The following is a 14,324-nucleotide window of genomic DNA, read 5'->3' on the forward strand; positions in this document are numbered from 1 at the left end:
TACTTAATATATGAATATTTTCATGTGACATTTTGCAATGACAAAAAGCATGATGTGATTTTTTTAAGAAAAAGAAGGTTAGGTTTATATGCAAAAAACATATTCAGTTGAAGTGATGTCAAGTTGTTTACTTAACAGAGAGGCTATTTTCCCGGACAAAAAAGTAGTTTAAATTAATATATATAATATCTATGATAATAGTAATTGAGGCTATTGAAGTCAGGAAAATAAATTCAATAATAACATGAACGTAACCCTAGTTTTACTGATGGGTATATATGTCTGAATTTGTCTGTGTACCAGGCTTATTTGGGCGAATAGTCACTTTCTTACTTTAAATGTTTGTATTTGAGAAATGTTTTTAGACATATAACATATTGTTTTACTGTAAATATAAGCATAAAAATCTTTGTTGGATAAAGTGCTGACAGAGCTAAGGAATATGGTCTTGCTTCTGCTTTTAAGTATGTTCTATGCCAGTGTTTCTAGACTTTTTTGTGGCGACCTAAACATAAGTTAACCAGTAATATCCAATTTCTGCCATGTCTTTGTAATTGTTTCCGCAATTATTGCAGTAAACTTGTTCAGGACCAATCTTAACAAATCTAACCACATAAAACTATAGAAGTGGTCAAGTGGACAACACAACAAACTTACTTATACAGCAACAGAATTTTAATTCTGGGACTCTGGGTTGGAAAAACACGGTTTCAAACCCTGCACCCAATTCGTCATAAATTTGTGTAGTTCTTAGAAAAAAAGGTAACAAACCCTGAGAAACGTTGATTTTTAACCTTACTTAAAACTTCTACCGTCGTTTAATTGTTAAAAATACAGTCTCTTGATCATCAGAAAGTGCAAACGATTCTGCATGAAACACGATAAAAAATTTATGTGTAATAAACACTACTATCATTGATAGTCACAACATAAACTTCAGGGATTTTACGGTAGATTTTAACCTGCCTAATCTAATCCACTACTCAAATTGTTAAAATAATTTTATTTCCAATTTATGGCAATAATGAAAAACGAGTGCTATCAGCGACTTCAAGAAACCTAATCCTACAAACAGTTGAGTGAAAGCTAATTTGTTCAAGGCTTAACCCCCGTTTTACACCAAACCCCACGGCAAGGGGTTTTACCTAGAACTAGAAGTACTCAAGTGTCAATCAAGATCTAATGACGTAATTGACTAATGATGCGTGAAAAAGTTTTCTGTACTTTGTGATTGCTGGTTGAAAACGATTGTTTGGCCAATCTTTCATAACTACTGAGAAATTCGATTGCGTAACAGCGAAAATTTACACCAGTCTTCATTTACGATGGCTGAAGCTGCAGTCATTGACGACAACCATGCTACAGACTGAGGCCTCCACTCAATGCAAAGAGATTTAGAGATTTCTTTGCGCGATGTTGCCTAAGAACTGTTCTATTGAACAGTAGGCCTACCAAATATTCACTGGCTGCAGACTGAGGTCGAATTAGAATCAGTTTCTTAGCATAAAGGAACGCACAACACTTTTCGGACATTGCCTAACAAAGTTACGTCCTTTCGGAACGTCATAAAGTATAACCACTGATATACTGTTCGATCTTGTTCGCAGATACGCCACTGAATTCTTGGTCAAACTACATCAAAGGAGATTGACACACAACATTTGCGCTACGAAAATGTTTATTTGGTTTAAATTGATTTAGGAGACGTAACGGCAACGCAAGAAACATATAGCCTACCTCTTATACTAACGTGAAGAAATTGTAGGCCTTCTAAAATTGCGTTGGCTGCATTAACGATTTGGTTTCTACTCTGGGTGACAAAACATCTATATGATCAGAACTCTATATAGCCCAGGTCTATGTAGACTATCAGTAAATTTTGCAAAAACTTAGTTGTGAAAGAGTGTCAAACTCGAATCTTACTTATGGCACAATTTGACTACTTCAGCGGGCCGCACCAACATAACTAAGAAACCGTTTTGTTCCTGTACTAGCTTAATTTATCAAGTAGATGTGCATAAATAGGATAGTGTCGTAGGCACCCACTTAAATTAAATGTTTTTAAACGCCTAAAATGCCACGATTTAAAGAAACATGTGAAATGCTAGACTTTTTACAGGTTTAGACACACCTGGTTTAGACGGATATTTTATGTTAAACGCAGGCAATCTGGCAAAGTTTATATTAAACTTGATGAAATACCCGGTTTTGTCCCATAAGCGCGATAATTCGTAAAATCTACCTGACTTTTACGTTGGGTAAAGAAAGTCTAATAATCCATCATGGTATTCTCATTAGTTAATTTTGCATATCAAGTTATAACCACGTTCTTATAAATTTGCTAGCCTATTATTGTTATAGCCGAAAGCAATGTTACGCATATATCGTAACATCATCGACAGAAGGCTAAATATTGTGAAGTTATTGTTTAAAAGACATACAGATTTTATTTATACGCCTAAACATTGAACTACTTGGTACACCATCACGTTCTGTGAATATAAATTTCGAATCATGTGATATGTTTTTTGTGTTTCGCGGTGTTTGAAAAACGTGTAAAAAATCGGAAAACATTCGCGCAAAGTGCGCAAAATAGCATTTTTTAAGTGTTAAAACTTTCATGCGAGAGTGCTAGCTATGCAGGACGCGTTTGGGCTCGGACGACTACCTCAAACGAGCTAATACACATTACCAATTTAAAAAGGATTTAGGCGTAACGCGAACGAATTTTGTGTTTAGGATTAGGTGTTTAGGAATAGGCAACTTATTTTATATTATGTCCGATAAAATACCACGCATAGAGTATTGGTCCTCACCAAATAAATATATATTTACTCTCGCAGAATGCTTGCAGCTACGCAAAAGAACGCGTGTTGCATAATTAGCTACATTTTTGATTACAATTATCTCGTCAAATGGTAAGCCTTGCCAAATTCAAAAATATTATATAGAAGTACAGTCAACGCGGGGCTTTTCCTTACGCAAATACAACATGACTCGCATTTTTTTTGTTTTTTAAATTAAATAATTTACGAAAAATCTAACAAATATATTTTTTCCCTTATAAGGGAAACGCGTTATGCAGTGCATCGAACGGTGCTTCTCCCCAAACTAATTGCTATACCTATAGATTGCAACTTTTTTATAGTTTGTTTTGCCAATTTAAAGAGATTGTTCCCAGGCTAAAGGCATAGCCTATATAGATCATTTTTCCAAGATAAAAGTTTTGCCAAATAATTTTGTTTGCGCTTTTGCATGTTTGTGCTCTGTGTGATTAAAACTGGCATATTGACACACAGTTTAGTTTCGTTCTTGAAAATAATAGAATTATGACCGAATTTCTGACGTGATTTCTGAATATATTTAACGTCAACCACCAAGCAAAATTCCTGATTCCGCCCCAAAATTCGGTATCATATTAAAATACAAGGTTTCGGAGACTCGATGGTTTAATAGATTTTTAGGGAATTTGATAGTTCCGTTGACTTGTTGTTGTTTTAGATATTGTCCCTAATGATTTGAGTTTTCTCCGCTAGATGGTTAAAGAGGGGTGAATAATTTTTTTCAAATTTTTACGCAATACCTTTATTTGGGGTTTCCCCATAAAGGAATCTATTATTTAGATTTTTAAAAGTGTGTTAAGAAGTGGTTCTATACCTTTTTTTACATTTGGCCCCACCAAACCAACCTTTTTTTAAAGTTTAGGTGTACATTGTACTAATTTAGGTGTGTCACTGGTTGCTTAAAAAATCTTATGTGTAGTGTGCTCCTGTCACAGAATATAGACCAGCAATAATATGATCTAGTCATTCCTATTTCTCTTATACCAACAGGATAAGATTTGAGTAGTTGATGTTTGCTGTTGTTAGTGGTTGAATTTGATGATAATATGGCGTTGGTATCCGGGTTATGTCCTTCTCTCACGTCTGATGTATTAGCAGTGTTAAAAACGCACAACATTACCAATGGTATAACCAAAAAAATATTTTACTTCTCAACTTCTGATGAACAAATTTATATTACTTTACATGATCCTTTTTTGCAGTGTTGGACTTTATAACAATGAATCCCAAACAAATTACAGCTATTTGTGGTTTAGCTTTTAAAGTGAGTTACTCCATTTTCTTAAATTGCCAAATAGCTTTTTATTTTATTTAAATAAAAAAGAAGAAAGAATCCTGAAAATAACATATGTTTATTTATATCACAAAATTTATATATGTAATAAAGGTAATACTGTAAAAGTTATTTTACATCAACTTGTACTAACCACCACATAAAAATGTATGATTTTTTTCGATTTGTTTTTATTTGTAGAAAGTGTTGGCAATTCGCAGAGTTTTGATTGCCCAATATTCTTCATTTCCTGTTGCTGGCATTGATTTGTACAATGAAGTTCTATCTACAGTTGCTGTTTTGCCTGTAGGCTGTAAGGCACTTGATGATGCCCTTAATATTGGGATATATACTGGTGAAGTTACAGAAATTAGTGGAATTTCGGCTGCTGGAAAAACACAAGTTTGTCGCAAAGTTTTACAATAGTTAAACAATAGATGCTTTCTTTAGGGCATCAAGTATTTTAAGTTATAACTCCAAGGTATAAATATGACTAGAAGAAATGCAAATTTTATGTAATGAAAAGGGCGAGGTTAGTGGCTGCAATATATGTTCTAAATTCAGATTGAAACCAATTGATTCATTTGCTAGCAATCAATTTTTTATTTTCTCTTTTATATTTAAGATCAGTTATATAAGTTTTTTCCTGAAACAGTGAATTTCATGGCTTGACAAGACAGCAAGTACCATATTTAGATGTTGTTTTTGGAATTCTAAAAGTGGCTTTGAAAATTGCTTTTACTGTGATCCATTTGGTTTCACATAGTTATCAAAGTTTTTATTTTTGTCTGTAGGAAGCAAGTTGAAAAGCTCTGGTTTATGATTCGACATTTTTTAAGTTAAATTTAATCATAAATATAGCAAAGTCTAGGTCTTGAAAAGTTGATGATAAATTTACTGAAATTAATATTATTATTATTCCATGATTTCCCTATTTTGTGTATGTGCATTTGAATAGAATATTTCAAGGTAAAAATAAAAGTCACCTAAAAAAACCTGACTAGATTGTGTATTGTTACCAACTTAGTTGTGAATATGCACAAAAGTAATAGCATGACCTAATTTTTTTAAATGCTTAATTATATTAGCCAACCAACAACTTGTTATAACAATAGGGTGCATCTTTATAGAATCGAAAACCATCTGCGGCAGGTTTTAGCCCGTCGATCACTGCTCCGCTGACGCGTATATTAACAAGTAAAACTCATAGTTAAAAACATGAGTAAAAACAGGATCAGACGTTTTGTTTAAAGGAAAATATATTTCGCCAAAGTGGCATCATCAGTTCCTGTAAGAGTACAAATAAATAAATAAAATCAGAGCTCAGCCATCAACAAACCAACAAAAGTAAACAATAAAATATTAAAACATGATAATAGACTAAAAACGCAATGAAAAGCAATACAGCCTCGCAGGCAACACGACTGGGATAAATGAGTAGGCGACGCAAATAAGTGGAGGAAGGGGAAAAAATACATATGAGCAGTGCGAGATGCTAGACGGTAAAATGCGGCTCGGATGGGTAGCGATAAGATAGCGGTTTATCTTATTCGCGGTAGAAGCATTTTTTGGATGTTAATGGTTGCGTTGACTACCTTTAGCCACTTTGCTTCACATATGTCCAACTTTTTTACAACTTGTTATAGTCTGTTATTTGTTTTGTAAGTATTATTATTACTTTTTATTGTAAAAACATGTTCAAAACTTTTAAATTTTGAAATAAAATACTGTCTTGTGCAATAAATGAAAATTAAATAGTTCTATGTACGCATCTGTTGTATAGCATAAAACATAACTGCAGAACTCAAAACTTCAAATGTTATATAATATATAAATATATATTATATTATATATATTTGTAAATATTCAAGTAAAAAAATATTTTTTGCAATTGAAACTTTATCAGCATTTTAATTTCCTAGAATTTATCCATTGAAGTGAAATAAATTCATCTGTAGCAACAACAAAAACTGGATCACAGGTGTTGCTTTACTTGTTTCAAATACTCATTTATTTTTTCAGCTTTGTCTTCACTTTGCTACCTTTCTATCGGCCTCCTTGCAACAAAATGTTATTTACATTGATACAAGTGGAGGATTCTCATTACGTAGAATAACAGAAATTTTAAAGCACAGGCAAGTTGCGAAACATGAAATTCATTTTCATCTCACTACAAATGTGTTCCTTTTTTTATCTCACTGCAACTTGGAAATAAATTTGTAACGATTTGGTTAAAAAATATTACCAACGGTTCTGGCAAACTGGTAGCACACTCCAGTTACTACTGGACAAGTAGTAACTGAAAAAAAAATTAAGCAAAAAAAATTGTAACACAGGTTTCCAGATCAGCATGCAAGCTCATGCCTGAGAAGAATAAAAATATGTCGTTGTCTGTCTTACCTGAAATTGAAAGAGGTCATTGATGAATTGAGAGGATCACTTCAGTCTCCCAACACATTTTTCGCTCAATTGAAAACTGTTATCATTGACTCAGTCTCATCTGTTTTATCATCCAGCGCAGTTTCAACATCATATGTAGCTGGTTAGTCAACATTTTTATTTTTTATTGCCTTAAACTACGGGTGGTACTAAATACCGAATGGCACCAAATGGTACCGAATGGTGCCGAATGGAACCAAATGGAACCCAAGAGATTCCAATAGGACCTAATGTAGCTCGTAGGAGAATTACCGTACTAAATACTGAATGGTAGGTACCGAACAGTAGGTACCGAATGGTATCGAATGAAAATTTATAATTATGTCAAAATTATCGCCCTAGTGATTATTGTTAAACCGCCTGATTAAACGCGATATACTGCAAACTTTGGCTATCTGTTAGTTGTTAAACATACTATAAGAAGTGATTAAGCTTTAAGTGACCGTTTAAAAGTGAAAATTGCAATGACGCTTTCTAAAAGTATTGCAATAACGCTCGTTTGAAACGTGCTCTTATCATTGCTTCGTGGCCATTTCTTGAAAAGTGTATCATTTAATTTATGTCCTACAAAAAATTACTTTCTTTCTATTCAAGAGTCTTGTGATGCCTCTTGCTTAAGAGCGCTCATTGCACTGTTTTCTCTTGCAACGTAGCAGCGGAACACACAATAAGAGCTACAAAGTAACAATACCTTAAGCACAAAAAATCTATATAATCATAGTAATATCCATGACAGAATAAGATCGAAATTGTCTGAATAGGACGTACCTAAACCCTTAATTCATAAAATGGCTGAAACGCCCGATACCTTAAGGGGAGGGTAACGGACGATCGCGGGCCGTCGTTCTGGCATCGGCCGTTTTAGTGTCAACGTTTGACGCCCTAGTTTGACCAGAGCCGTAAGAGCACCGCTGTTTTGACACGAGATTGTTCACACCTGTTTGGGGTTAGTGGGGGTTAACGGTAGGGGTTAGAAATTGGGTTGAGTTACAATTACTAGGAGAGTTAGTGATATACTTTGGGATGTAAGGTTAAATGTTGTATTAGGCTTGATTCCGACCATCTCTGTTTTATTCCGACGGGTTTAGGACTTATTCCAATTTACACTTTATTACGACTATTCGGTATTAGTCTTATCAGAGTTTGCAAAATAACGCGTTTGTTGTTGTGGTTTCAACAGTAAGCAATTTTCGTTTCCAAACGGAGTTATTTTTACATTGTACGCAATTTTGTGCCGGGATTAGGCCTATCTGTTTTGTGCCAATCTTAAAGTTTTACGTTTGTTAGCAATTCCCGATCAATATATCTCACGGCTTTTTTACTTAAATATGAGTTTTAAAATAGAAGTACAATGGGTTCTATTGGGTTCAATACAGTATTTCGGTACCGTTCGGTATTTAGTGATTCTCCTACGAGTTACAATGGGTTATATTAGGTTCAATACGGTACCATTCGGTAGCATTCGGTACCATTCGGTATTTAGTGTTTCTATGATTCTCCTACGAGTTACAATGTGTTATATTAGGTTCAATACGGTACCATTCGGTTCCATTTGGTAGCATTCGGTACCATTCGGTATTTAGTGTTTCTATTACGAGTTACAATGGGTTCTATTCGGTTCCATTCGGTACCATTCTGTATTTAGTGTTTCCATTAGGAGTTATAAAGGGTTCCATTCGGTATTTACTACCACCCTTAAACTACTGCCTCACTTATCTATATATATCAGTGTTGTAATGATCTAAGTCACTGGTTTTAAATGACTTGAATTGAGTCTTTTGACCAAAAAGACTCGACTGGACTTGAGTCTTTTGGACAAATGACTTGACTTGGATCTAGGGAATTTTGTCAAATAACTTGGGATTGAATTCTGTTTTTGTTAAAAGTGTTTTCTGTTAAAATGTATCTAAAGTTTTTCCCATTAAACACTTTTATAGCTGTAAATTGCGTTTGTGTTAGTTTAATTAATACCCTTTTATGTCAATAACAGTACTTGAAATTGACTTGACTTGTGCAACCTATGACTTGAACTGGGACTTGACTTGTTAATTTTGCAAAAGAATTGACTTGGAAATAAGTTATTCTTCAAATATCAATAACTTAACTAGTACTTTTAAAAATAACTTTACAAACACTGATATGCAGTCGTTTATGTATGTATAAATATTTTTTGTACTGCTAGCAATTTGAAAATTGTTGTTAATTACTTATGTGTTTAACTAATATTTATGATTGTTGTTGTACCTTTATTTTTCTTATTTACTTATATCTTATTTCAATATACCATGCCTAAAATCTTTGTTATTTTTTTATTCATGTTGATTTCAGGAATGTCAGAGATACAATCAATGGGAAGAGAAATTAATAGACTCGCAAAAGATTTTTCATTAGCTGTCATTGTTACTAATGACCTGGTTTCAACTATGAAATCTAAGCGAACATTACAGGAAACATTTAACAGTGAGACTTAATCAGTAATAATTTATGTGACAAAAATAATATTTTGTTTGTATTGTTTTAAATATGTTAAGTATTTGACCTTGGTAGCAGGGTGGCCAGATACCAAAAAAAGGAAAATGTCTGAGTAAAGTAACCTATTGTGTTATTTATCATTGTAGACTAATGCTAAAATTAAACTAAAAAAGTCCAAAATGTCAAACAAAAAAATCTACAGAAAAGCCCTTCTAAAAATATTCAAATTTGTTATTTGATCATAAATAGGCCAATGTAATTTGTTAATCTAACATGTATGTTGTGTCAGTTACAATACCTTCAAAATAACTTTTCCCTTTAATTTTCTTGTCATTGTTTGAAAGCTTTTACTTTTAAATATTGTATAAGTAATATTTTATTTGTATATTTTAGCCGAATATCTTCACCAATTTTTTACAGAAAAAACTACCATGTTTAAACCTGCCCTCGGATTATGCTGGAGTTTTGTTCCAAGCGTTCGCCTTGAACTGAGGCCAGTAAAAGAACCTACCTTGTGGAACGATGGTGCAGAAGGCACATCTCAAGCCCCGCTAGTAATTCATGTTAAACTTGTCAATTCGCCACGCGCAACTACCCAAAGTCTTTATATTGCAGTCACACCTGGAGGTGTGTCCCAACTCTGACGTTCTATTTTAGCTATTCCAATGTTTTTTCATGTAATACCAATGGAAGCCGACTTTGCGATTTGTGTGCTGACATTATGCTGAGCTTTTCCGGATGACTCGTAGATTCCTGCACAATATACACAATTTGTTATTTACTGTTCCTGTTTGTAATAAATATTTTCATGACGCTGGCGTTATGTCCGGAAAACGTGAAATGTATATTTTATATAGGCTTTATATTTTGCTTGCATGTTTATTCTTACTAAATTAACACTGTGTCAGGTCATTAGTAGACCGTCAGTTAAACAACGTAATACTTCGTCCATGTAAAAAATTGGTCGGGTGTCTGAACAACAGAATTGTATTGAACAACGGCGTCTATGGGGAATATATATATGTATAAAGTTTATGAATAACCATGGGTAACCCCTAGGCTACCATGATTTTGTTTATACAGTAAGTTTGATATTATGTTATGAGAACAAAACATTGCACTTGAGCGTCACATTACGCCGAACTCTAATCATATATAGTTGTAATTCCTGTAATTTGAAATAAGATCTAAACCTTAATGACTGGAATAAAGCCAATACAACCTTTTATCTAACCCCACCCCTAACGTAATCACTAAATGCCCTGATAATATTAACCTAATTTCTAATCCCAATCATTAAACGTCCCTTAACCCAAACAATCCGGTGTCACAACAGCGGCGCCCTTCAAACTAGGGCGTCCAAACGTCGACACCAAAACAGTTGATGCCAGACAAGTCCCCCCCCCCAAATCGTCACATAACCCTTCACTACAGTTTGAAGCGTTTGTTTTGTACATTTGGAGTCTAGATTAGCCTATATTTTACACCAGAGGTCAGCAACCGACCCGTCTTTTATGATAAAAATTACCCCAAAGGTATCAGAAATGTGTCTAATTTTTATTTTGTGTGTGCGCAATCCGTCACGTCTTCTTGCAAATTGAAAGGCAATTTAAACCAAACAAACGCAATTTTTTTTTTTTTTTTTTTTTTTTTTTTTTTCGCGCGTCAAGTTTTTAATATATTATACATATTTGTATTCAATTGCATCAAACATTTAGGTCCGACCCCGAATCAGAGTGATTAAAAAACCACACGTTTTTATAACAAAATTTTTGTGAAAATTTAATACGGCCCGCCAAAAACTTGCTCAGGTTGGTTTGCCCGCGACTAGCAAAAGGTTGCCGACCCTTGTTTTACACGTACAATAGTACTGCATCCTTTTATATTTAAATAAAAAATATTAACATGACAGCTAGATTTAAATATAATTGCTGTCGATATAGGTCGCGATGGTTACGTAAACGCACAGACTGAGACTGAAACGTTACAAAAGTGAAGATAAAGTTCTTGCGTAAAGTTTAAGCGCTTAGATAATACAATGAATGCCGAAGGCCTTCATCTTTCGATTGCCTATGCATCAGGAAGTGGTGTCATTCTTAGTCCAGAGCAAGGAGCTGCTTTGGAAACTTCACTGGTTATACTAAAAACTCATTACAAATTTCAAAAAGTTTTGCTATGGGGAAAACTTTTGGGAATCAAAGACGACTACTTTATTGCCCAAGGTTCTGGTAAAGATGAATTGTCTGACCGCAAGTCTTTATACAGGTTTGAAAAACCTTTTCTATTTTGTTTTTATTAAGTTGTGTAACATTTTCTAGATTATAATATTTTGTTTTTATGTATTTTTTCACTCTTAAAGAATGGTATTTAACATTTGATTTTCACTTTTGCAGAGTTACTTAAAGGTTAGATTGCAAACGAAATTATTGACTTTTGAAGCGCATAGCAAATTTTACTTTCATATGAATTCGAGTAAAAGTGATCAAAAGGCAGAAATGTATGCAAACAGTGTTTAATCTAAGGCTTTGCCTGTCATATACGTTAAACTTGAACATAACTGTTCATATATACAATGTGTATTCTATGATCGAGTTGCAATGGTGCAATGGTTGTTTCCTTGATTTGCTTTCCTTTTAGCCTATGTAGCTCACTTGGTAGATCGCCGGTCGTTGTATGCTTTATTGAAAACGTTGAGTAGAAGGCTGTTATAAAGTTATTTCTAAAATTCGCATGACTGAAAATAAGAAGTATTATATAAAGAAGTGTAACATAAACCTTAGCATGACAGAAATTTGAGAAATTTTTCCTATCTGAATGTTTTTTATGGCAATTTTTTATTAAATGTGCGGCTCCCAAATTATTTTATGCTCTGGTTCAATTGTTCCAATAATTTTTTAATCTTTTGCAAAAAAGTTTTAATGAATGGCTTACCAAAATCATGTAAAAATACCCAATTTGCTTCATAAGTAAAATCGTTTCTTAAACATCTTGGGTTGCGAGTGCAACGTATAAATAAATCCCTTATGCAGGCCTAACTATTTAACCTGGTATGGCTGGAGGTTGTGAGTTTAAACATCATCGCAGGCTAGTCTAGCCTTAAATTGCTTGAATTTTTCAAGCCTTTCAGAAAGTTGGAAGTTAAAACTAATGTACAAATGTATACATTATTTAAGTACGATCAGCCAGTTAGAAAGTCACACTGCTTGGTGATCCAGTCATATAATTTTACATGCATACATTGGCCAAAGGAGGTGTTATATGAAAACTTGTTAAGCATCAACATTAAAAAATAGGTTAATAATTACTAAAATGGGAGTTTTTACATTCATGACACTGTACACAATGCCTGGAGCTTTTATATCAGTTTAAACATAAATCTATTTAATAAATTCTCTTAAGTATCTGCTTACATAACCTCTTTTTTGCTTGTTTTGCAGAGTTTAATTTAATATTAATAATTTAACCTGTAATAATTATTCATTTTAAATAAACAGTTTTCGGAAGTCCTATAATACAGTTAAGCTCAATTTATAAATGAAAAACTTTGAACATTTACTTTATTTTGTCTAAGATGACATGAGTTTTAACATAACGATTTAGTTCTAACTATTAAAAACTTATTTCAGTTTAAACTGCATTGACTGGCACTTACTACCTGCTGCCACGAGCCAAATGAAAGACAAAGCTGAACTTGTGCGAGGAAGGCTGATGGGTGATCCTTCTTATGAGTATGAACACACTGATGTACGACGTGTTAAAGATGGAGATGAATATACAGAAGAAGAAGTTACGGTAAACTTTGTTCAAACTGTAAAAACTCTGTCCTACCCTCAAACAAACACAGATTTGCTTGTAAAATTTATAAATAAAAATACTTTTTGGCCTATTAATAACCTAATATCATGGAGATTCAGTTTGTTCATATTGTGTCATTTTTAGATTCAAATTAAAGAAGAAGACAGAGTTGCTGCTATTGTAGCCACCATTGATGATGAGGCAAGGATTGTCCCACGTGGATCCTTTGTCAAAACACCCCTCGGACAAGTACACATGAACAGGAGCTTTGAAGGTAACCTGGTTAAGTTTCACAATTAATTATAAACGGGTTCTTCAAATATATATTCAGCGCCGACATTTCGATTACCTATACGGGTAATCTTCTTCAGGGCAATAAACTAGTAACTTTTACCTTTTGCAATAAAATTGTACTATTACCAAAGGGTAAAATTTACAAGTGTATTGCCCTGAAGAAGATTACCCGTGTAGGTAATCGAAACGTCGGCGCTGAATACATGTTTGTCAGAAGAACACCTTTATAATTGATACAATGCCTGGCAACAACAGTATATTCATTGCACAATTAAGTTGTACAATTTATTGTTAATATGTTCCTAAGGTTTGTCTGTCACTGAAAGTGGAAAGTTGGCTTCTTACCAACATTTCCGTGAAGCCCAAACACAGGAAGCGAAATCAATAAAGGAAAAAGCTGACCTTGATCCATCAATTGATTTCTTGGATAATATTGAAGAAGATATTCCAAAAGGTAACAGAAACATTTCTTTAAGATAAACGCGTACAGATAAAAAGCTCTGCAGTTTTGGCGATTGAGTTAAACTATAAATGATTATCACAATTTTTTGTTTCAGGTTCTTGGAGTCTCCAATTTACAAGAGGAAGTGGCCTTGTTACTCTTCGTTCCCTGCAGTGGGTTGGGATGACTTTCTACCATGTACCAAACTCAACCAAATATGGCAGTATTTATGTTGGAAGTGGGGAGAAAAACTTTGATATCCCATTTATGTTGTAAATACTAATATGTTGTTTTGAAATATCAGCTACTTGATCTTTGCAGTTATATACATTTTTCTTAAACATGTTAGAGTTAACTACAACTTTTTTTCAAATACCCCCTACAAACAAAAGGATTTTCCTATTAAACCTTTCCAACTGATAGATTTCTCAACTCCCATTAATGAAAAAATATCTTTGTCTGACCAGGACTTTTATTTACACACCGTTTGGTAAAACAAAATAGCTATACTTTGATACAGTTCTTATTGTTGCTTTTGTAAGTAAATAAAAGTTTGTTCAACTTTGCACTTTGTTCAAACAGAAATTTATCATTTGTTGCTTTGTTTGATTTGCAGCTAGTTAGAAAGAATACATTTAGATATAATATTTTTGGTAAAAATAGTGTTCTATAAAGGTTTTATGATTAACTGGGTCATATCCACGTATTATTGCACTAGTGGTTAATTATCCCAATATATTTTTGTAACAACATGTCATTTGTATAT

General features: G+C 33.5%; 2 protein-coding genes across 3 annotated transcripts; both read left to right on the plus strand.

Moving 5' to 3' along the window:
- The first annotated feature begins 3,839 nt into the window (after nucleotides 1-3,839).
- LOC146140832 (DNA repair protein RAD51 homolog 4-like) lies at nucleotides 3,840-9,840 on the plus strand. Its single transcript, XM_083392267.1, has 7 exons — nucleotides 3,840-3,968; nucleotides 4,046-4,107; nucleotides 4,318-4,518; nucleotides 6,139-6,251; nucleotides 6,453-6,658; nucleotides 8,884-9,015; nucleotides 9,448-9,840. The coding sequence occupies exons 1-7, from the start codon at nucleotides 3,890-3,892 to the stop codon at nucleotides 9,669-9,671; spliced, it is 1,017 nt and encodes a 338-aa protein (XP_083248393.1). The 5' UTR covers nucleotides 3,840-3,889; the 3' UTR covers nucleotides 9,672-9,840.
- A 1,169-nt stretch (nucleotides 9,841-11,009) lies between these two features.
- On the plus strand, nucleotides 11,010-14,153 carry LOC146140833 (radial spoke head protein 9 homolog). Of its 2 annotated transcripts, none has more exons than XM_083391291.1 (5): nucleotides 11,010-11,292; nucleotides 12,654-12,828; nucleotides 13,024-13,096; nucleotides 13,424-13,570; nucleotides 13,674-14,153. In XM_083391291.1, the coding sequence occupies exons 1-5, from the start codon at nucleotides 11,066-11,068 to the stop codon at nucleotides 13,832-13,834; spliced, it is 783 nt and encodes a 260-aa protein (XP_083247417.1). In that variant the 5' UTR covers nucleotides 11,010-11,065; the 3' UTR covers nucleotides 13,835-14,153. The 2 variants fall into 2 exon arrangements, with proteins under 2 accessions (XP_083247417.1, XP_083247416.1); XM_083391290.1 differs by having other exon boundaries at nucleotides 12,654-12,819; nucleotides 12,967-13,096; nucleotides 13,674-14,151.
- The last annotated feature ends 171 nt before the right edge of the window (nucleotides 14,154-14,324 follow it).

The sequence above is a fragment of the Ascidiella aspersa genome, chromosome 6 (assembly GCF_963924565.1).
Source record: "Ascidiella aspersa chromosome 6, kaAscAspe10.2, whole genome shotgun sequence".
Classification (NCBI taxonomy): domain Eukaryota; kingdom Metazoa; phylum Chordata; class Ascidiacea; order Phlebobranchia; family Ascidiidae; genus Ascidiella; species Ascidiella aspersa.

Coding starts and splice junctions, on each gene's coding strand:
- LOC146140832 (XM_083392267.1), top strand. CDS start 3,890: ATGGCGTTGGTATCCGGGTTATGTCCTTCTCTCACGTCTGATGTATTA. Junction 6,252..6,452: donor ACAGAAATTTTAAAGCACAG/GCAAGTTGCGAA, acceptor ATTGTAACACAG/GTTTCCAGATCAGCATGCAA. Junction 6,659..8,883: donor TTCAACATCATATGTAGCTG/GTTAGTCAACAT, acceptor TGTTGATTTCAG/GAATGTCAGAGATACAATCA.
- LOC146140833 (XM_083391290.1), top strand. CDS start 11,066: ATGAATGCCGAAGGCCTTCATCTTTCGATTGCCTATGCATCAGGAAGT. Junction 12,820..12,966: donor ATACAGAAGAAGAAGTTACG/GTAAACTTTGTT, acceptor TGTCATTTTTAG/ATTCAAATTAAAGAAGAAGA. Junction 13,571..13,673: donor TGAAGAAGATATTCCAAAAG/GTAACAGAAACA, acceptor TTTTTGTTTCAG/GTTCTTGGAGTCTCCAATTT.